Source organism: Anneissia japonica, unplaced genomic scaffold (assembly GCF_011630105.1).
Source record: "Anneissia japonica isolate Jap-2015-1 unplaced genomic scaffold, ASM1163010v1 scaffold997_len2565447_cov190, whole genome shotgun sequence".
NCBI lineage: Eukaryota > Metazoa > Echinodermata > Crinoidea > Comatulida > Comatulidae > Anneissia > Anneissia japonica.
Window position 1 is genome coordinate 8,187 of NW_022696369.1, and position 7,740 is coordinate 15,926.

Here is a 7,740-nt window from a genome sequence, read left to right on the forward strand (position 1 = left end):
TTACGTCCATTTGGTTCTATTATCAAGGATTTCAGTTCAAGAAGATTACCAGTTTCTTTATTAAGAAAATATGAAAAGATTACTCTTCGTTTGAACAAAGCCGAATTGGATTTTAATTTTTTACATAATTATCAAAATATAATGTTAAAATAATGTACTGTCTTAATAGAATAAGTTATTAAGCTACAATCACATTACATCAGATATAAAAGCCACAAAACTGCCATAAAAAAGTATATTCACTAATGATCTCAACTATAATAATAATGAGTCCACTTTTTAAAACGTCAGTTCACATAATTTTATATTTGAGGTGTAACACCGGTCCCAATCTTTTTAAGTGCTCCAATTATTCAGTTTGTATGCAGGAAATGTGTCCACATTTTTCAGATTTTAGGTATAAGATGGGCATAAAATAGGTCCTTATTTTAAAAGACGAGTCACGTTAGTTATATTATGTGCAAAGTTGAAAACATTTTAAGAATTAGTCCTAGTACTTGTTCAGGGGCGGATACAGGATTTAGCATAAGGGGGGGGGGGGGGGGCACCAAAGTAAAGATGGACGACCAGTCAAGATACGAAGCACCGAGGGCATGGGCGGATGCAGCCTGCCAGAAAAATGGGGGGTGTCATCTGCGAGCGAAGCGAGCAGCCTTAGGCTGGGGGCCAGTGGGCCGCCTAGGGCCCCCGGCGGTGGGGGTCCAAGGGGGCGAAAGCCTCTTGAAGCCCAGCACATTTGAGGAATATGAGGTTGTATTGAGTCGATTTTGACTATCTAGCATGGTAGTTTTCAGTAACAAATAAATAAAAAAAAATAATAATAGGTGTATGCCTTTTAAAAGAAATTTTAATATACAGGGTACCTGCAAAATGCAACTCTGACATGTGTCATTAAATTAGTAATAATTCATCTACTCACAACATAATCTTTGACAAAATACAAAGGCTCATAAATGTACACCATTTCAAAAGAGAAATTTCACTTCTAGAAAACATGATGAAGTTTCTCAGTAACATTGAACATAAAAATCACGAAATCAGCAAAAAGGAAAACTAATATCCAAAAACCGTTAAAAAAGTCGTCAAACAACAAAATCCGCTACTGTATATTAACACTTAGTAAATTACAAGTGTTCTATTTCTCACCAAGTGGATTATGAATAGTACTCTCCTAGGGTGTTTTTGGTAGGAAAAGAAGACTTAAACACTGTGGGTGTATTTTTTTCTTTGCAAAAAAATAGGGGGGGGGGGGGCGTGTGCGAAATTTGATGATTTTAGGAACTTTCAGAGGATGAAAAGGGCATTTATCAAGGGGTGGGGAAAGATTTTCCAAAGATGGATATTTTCCCCTTGCCCCCCCCCCTGGTGTTTTTAATTCTAATTTCGTTGGAATTGATCCAAAATCCCTAAAATGTTTAGAGGAAATTGGCCTGCTCTGACAAGAAATACGCGCAAAGCGCGCGAAATTTGAGATTTTTAGGCACTTTCAGGGGATTAAAAGGGGTGGGAAAGATTTTCCAAAGATAGATATTTTTCCCTTGTTCCCCGGTGGTTAGCCTACGCCATCTGGCAGCTTAGATCAAAGGAGTGAAGCGGAGAAGAGGTTGCAGCGTGTTGTGAGTCTGGTCATTATGATATCTTCCTTTTTATTCTTGTCTTTATTTTTCTCTCCTCTTTTTCTTTTCCTTTTTCCTTTCCTCTTCTTTCTCTTTCCCTCCCTCTCCCCTCTTTCTTTTCTCTTATTACCCAGCCCAATACGACGGCTAATTCAGCCCGGTAAAAACCGTCAGGGGGAAGTCTGCCCCCACGCCTGTTACGCCACTGTTTCATGTCAATTAGAGACAACAGGTTTATACAATTTCACAAATATATCTTTTAAATTACACAATATGATTAAACCAGGTACTGTACTTGAAAACAATAAGGGAGCAAAACTTACACGTCAAAAGTGTCATATGTTGTCTACACAAAAACTGTACTTTATTAAAAGAGTAAGTCTACTAAAGGTGTGTCGTCAATGGAGATACTGTATGCATACATATCAGTGTACTGTGGTCACTGTGCATGGGGTTGTCTGACAGCACATACCTGCTGACCTCGATAGAGAGTGATTGATTGCACAAAGGTTTCCATGCTGGTGCATCTTCGCTTAATAAACTGTCTTTGTAGCTATGCATTACCCGATATGAATCAACCTTTCAATGGAATTGTGCATCCATTCAATTATCTCAAATTTTTGTTTTTTGTTTTTTGTTTTTTTGCCCCTGTTTGCCCATGTTGTTCGTCCCTCTAGTGTATTTGATTTATTTAATATTAAATGTCATCACATTAAACGTCATGATAATGCCACTAAGGCATATACTGCCTTTTATCTTGATGTAGTACAATATGGAGAATAAACATGGAGGCGTTGATATACTCAATGGGAATGGAAGCCGAAACAATCTTTAAATCATTTGTTTTTGAAGAAGAGGATGATCAATCGGATAACAGTAAATTAAGAGATAAATTTTATGATCACTTTATTAATATTCCCAAAATCAATTTAATTCATGAGCGAGCCACGTTCTTTCAGAGGCAACACAATGAAGGGGAATCTTTTGAGAAATACATACGATAGTTGTACGATATGATTGAAAAATGTAATTTCCAAACACAGGAGGTTAAGACAGAAAATATTAGAGATATGATCGTCGTAGGATTAAGAGATAAAAACGTGTCCAAAGACTTACAAATGATGACCAAGCTCACACTTGAGGGCGCAGTTCAGTTTGCTAGAAATGCTGAAAACAAGTTAGAAACCAACAGCAAGGACTAAGTACAGACAGTAAATCGACTGTAACCATTGCAAGCGTGTCCAGGGGACGTGGTAGACAACTTTACAAATATAAGCCTAGACCAAATCAGCCTAGAGTGGGTGGACAAAGCCATAATAATGATAGTGGTAGTGGAAGAAATAGTCAACAATGCACTCGTTGTGGTTATGCACACCAGCGTGAAACTTGTCCAGCAAAATGTGTTACATGTCGGCGATGCAACAAAAGGGGCCATTTTGCAAAGATGTGCTGCACCAAAGGAGTTGGTGAAGTGTTATTAAGTGATGAGTTTGAGGAGTTGTTTTTAAGCACTGTGACATGCAGTGGTAAAGATGAGAAGCCTTGGATAGTGAATCTGAAAATCGAGAATGTTACGATTAAATTCAAGATCGATTCAGGAGCTGATGTAACAATAATATCTGAAAATACTTACCGTAGTCTAAATCCCAAGCCAAAGCTAATAGCAACACACACAACTTTCAAGAACTCGACAACGAAATTAGAGGGAAATTTACAGCTGAAACAACTCATAACAATGAACGGTGTAAGTTTGATGTTCATGTTATTAGCGGAACTACAAGTAACTTGCTCAGTCGTAGCGTATCAATGAAGATGGGACTAATCAGTACCAACATACAGGAAATCAACCATCAAACCATCGGCCTACGGAAAACTGACCCTGTCAAGTTTCGACTTAAGGATGAAGCCATTCCATACCACATTAACTCACCTCTTCGAGTACCACCGCCTCTTCTACCAAAAGTAGTGAAAGAGTTAAAGAGAATGGAGGAAGCAGGGGTCATAGAAAAAGTGACCGAACCAACAGAATGGTGTGCACCAATGGCAGTAACCCTCAATTAAGAAGTCAGGAAATGCCCGGCTTTGCGTTGATCTACGTCAACTAAACAAATCAATCAAACGGTAAAGATATATTCTCCCAACTTTAGATGACATAACACACAAGCTAGCAGGTGCAACTGTATTTTCAGCATTAGATGCAACAAGTGGATATTTCCAAGTTCCTTTGTGTGAAGAGAGTTCAAAAGTAACAACTTTCATCACACCGATGGGACGATACTTATTTAGGAGACTTCCTTTTTGTATAACTAGTGCAAGTGAAATATTCCAAAGGAAAATGCAAGATATGCTGGAAAATGTGAAAGGCACAACAGTTGTACAAGATGACATCATAGTATCAGGCCGTACTATGGAAGAGCACGATTCTAGATTGAACCGGGTCTACGAAATGGTGGAGAAAAAAATTGAACTAAAGCAAATGCCAGATTAGACAATCAGAGCTGTTGTATATAGGAGAGAGGTTCAGCGCAGAAGGAACAAAGCGTTGACCCAAACACGATAAAGGTCATTATGCAGTCTAGAGCCACCCACAAATGTTAGCGAATTAAGACGCATACTTGGGATGGTCAACTGTGTAGGTCGTTACATTCCAAAACTATCAGAAGGCACTCGACCAATAAATGTGTTGCTGAAAGATTTAACTGCATGGATATTGGGACCAACACAACAAGATGCCTTTGAGCAAATCAAAGAATTATTAACAAAAGCACCTACATTAACACTCTATGATCCAAACAAGCCGATTACTCTGTCAGCAGATGCAAGCAGTTACGGACTTGGAGCTGTTCTGCTGCAGGGAGAGAAAGATAATCTAAAAGTTGTAGCGCATGCATCACGCACATAGACTGAGAGCGAATGCCGATACGCTCAAATAGAAAAAGAACTCTTAGCAGCAGTATGGGCAACTGAACGGTTTCATAGATATCTTTGTGGACTAGAAAAATTTGCTCTTCTCACAGATCACAAACCACTAGTTCCACTTATCAACAACATTGACCATGACAAAATTCCGAAATGGTGTCAACGATTAACCATGAGGTAAATGAGATACAATCCAGTAGCAAAACATGTACCAGGTAAGGATATGGTTATTGCACACACACTGTCCAGAAGCCCAATGAGTGTTAGCGAATCTACTACAAATGAAGCTGTAGCACTCTATGTTGAATCGATAACAACCACCTGGCCTGCATCAGCATCAAAGCTAGAGCAGATAAGAAAAGCAACCAAACATGAATGCCAAACACTTCTGAAATAGATATTAGATGGATGACCAAAAATCATTATCTTATAGTATCTGACTACTTTTCAAGGTACATTAAAATGATAAATCTACAAAAAGACACGACAAGCCAGAAGGTCATCACGGCAGTAAAAGTAACATATGCCCGTTGGGGAATCCCAGAGACTCTGGTTTCAGACAACGGACCACAGTTCGCATCCCGTCAATTCAGATTGTTTGCCGCAGAGTATGGATTTCAACATGTAACGACAAGTCCACACTATCCACAAGGAAACGGTGAAGCAGAGCATGCTGTCCAAACAGCGAAAACTATGTTACACCAAAATGATCCTGTACTAGCACTGGTGATATATAGGTCAACACCAATCGAAGCAACAGGACACAGCCCAGCACAAATGTTAATGGGACGTCAACCAAGAACAACATTTCCGACACATGCAAAGAAATTGCAAACCAAAATTGCCGGATATGCATAAAGTGAAAGACAACGACACCGTAGCAAAGAAGCGATATGAACACTTCTTCAATCAGTGACATCAGTTTAACCCTTGCCCAATCTGATACCAGAAGACACAGTGCACATTAGAACTAGTCACAACAAAAACTGGTCAAGTCCAGTAAAACTTTTGTCTTAGTCAAAGGAACCAAGATCATACATCGTCTAGACCACAAGTGGACAACAATTCAGGAGAAACCGGCAGAACATACAACAAATGCCGGATGCAAACACAAACAATGATAACAGTACTTGTGATACCCGAATTCACTACGAAAATCATGCTACAAGAATCGACAACACAACAGAGCCTGAATTACCACGACCACACTCAAACCAAACTACACGGACAAGACGTCGTATTAAATCAGTCAATAGCCTTGACTTGTGAACTTTAAACACAAGATACATTGTGCACAGTTAAGCACCACTATCGTTTAAAATGGAAGTTTGAACTGTTAAATCTGTTTTAGTAGAATTAGTTAATGTTTTATGTTTCCATAATGAATGCCTGATGATTATGTGATAATATGGAATTACCTGCAACACAATAACACGATAAATACATTTATTAATAGAAGTCAGAAACTTTATATAATAATCATCAAATTGCCTTTATTGCAAATATAAACAACGTTTTAAGATCTTTTTAAACAACAAGAATTAGTCAACAAACTGTTCCTTATTGCAATATAATTAATATAATTAAAATCCACATGATACTATTACAGTATGTTCATAAAAACTCAAAGAAGGGGAGATGTCATGATAATGCCACTGAGGCATATACTGCCCTCTTACTTCACATGGAAACTACAATCTGTATCTGTATAATATTAGTCTGAGTTATTGCACACGTACACATGACATTAAAGACCTTTGAAAACTTTTTTGCCCTAGTCCCGGCCATGGTGTGGCTGACATGGATGTGGGCATTCTTGATGCTCATCTATTTTTTGCAACAAATATTGAAAATGAGACCTTTGGAAACCAGTTGTAAGACTGAAAGTGCCATTTCCATAGGTGGTTTGGGCTTTTTAAAGGACGTAATTTTTAGTTTAATTTCATTACTACACGTACCATAATCGTTCCAAAGAGAAGCATCTAACAATTAAACTCCTCAACACTTTAACGTCTTAAACTAATCCAGTTTTTATGTGAAATCAAGCTGGTGTTTTAGAACATGTCAACCGACGCGTACTACTTGTCATTTACATTCGTTAAAATTAAACCCCTACCTCTAACCCAGTCAGAGTGATAACGTCGATGAAAGACTACAAGTGCTAGGTTTTGTTAAGGGAGTCTTCACTATACTGTAAAGTCAGGCTCCGGAGGAAATTTGATTGTTGATATTTTGTCAAATGGGGAAGAGTGCGGTGACTCCCTCTTTTCCCAGTTTTTACATGTTAAAAAAAATCTGTATCTTATATTAAGAGTTCCTGAGTCTTTCGCCAAACACCCTTCTTGTGTCTTAGAAAATCAATTGTACAGCGTATCAAACATTTCCTCCCTCTGGATCCTGGCTTTAATTACATATTTAATTACTTAGATTTCGTTATTATGACTATTTTCTATTACAGGTCACTACATATATTCCGAATATGACAAAGCTGTGCTGTATTCACCATTATTGACGTCATCAGGTTCTGAAACTTGTTTTTCTTTCTGGTATTACCTTCACCCTAGAAGTACCGGAGAATTACTGATATACCTACAATCTTTAAACGGACACGTTGGAGACCCTCTAGCAGTGACCTCCTCACTTGGACATGGTGACGGACAATGGCAGTTACAACAAGTTTCCCTTCGTGCAACCGTACCAGCTACATTTTACGTCAGTTTTAACATCTTAATAATAGACATCTTATAGAGTAATATTTTATTATATACGAAAAAATATATAAAAACAGTATTATGATTCGATTTCGCTGAATATATTATTTTAGCCTAAAATTTTATTCTTTTAGATTGTATTAATTTTTAGAAGAAATTATTCTAGTGGAGTTGGAATTGATGATTTTCTCTACAAACAATCTCCTTGTAGCTGGTGGCAATTACAAGGTATAAGAATATAATATTTTCAAAAAGCAACTATAATGATTAAATCTAATAATTATATATATAAACATATATATATATATGTTTATATATATTCAATTTAGGTGTGCTTCATAGCACTGTGAACACAATATAAACTGTCATTATTATTTATGATTTATGATTTGTATTTGGGGGGGGGGATAGAGGTGTGGAAACACACCCTGCTTTTCCCCATTAGCCTGGAAACAAATCTGCATTTGCCCCTGTTGGGGGTGTATGTATGTATG

The 7,740-nt window shown here is 37.6% G+C and overlaps 1 protein-coding gene across 1 annotated transcript in view; it reads left to right on the forward strand.

The window, feature by feature from the left end:
• LOC117101931 (MAM and LDL-receptor class A domain-containing protein 1-like) overlaps positions 1–7,740 on the forward strand; it is a gene marked incomplete at its 5' end in the record, with an annotated part of 32,422 nt that overhangs the window by 6,764 nt on the left and 17,918 nt on the right. The window contains 2 exons of the mRNA XM_033242044.1: positions 6,994–7,247; positions 7,381–7,474. Coding sequence (XP_033097935.1) covers positions 6,994–7,247; positions 7,381–7,474 — 348 coding nt within the window. The remainder of the gene's footprint in view (positions 1–6,993; positions 7,248–7,380; positions 7,475–7,740) is intronic.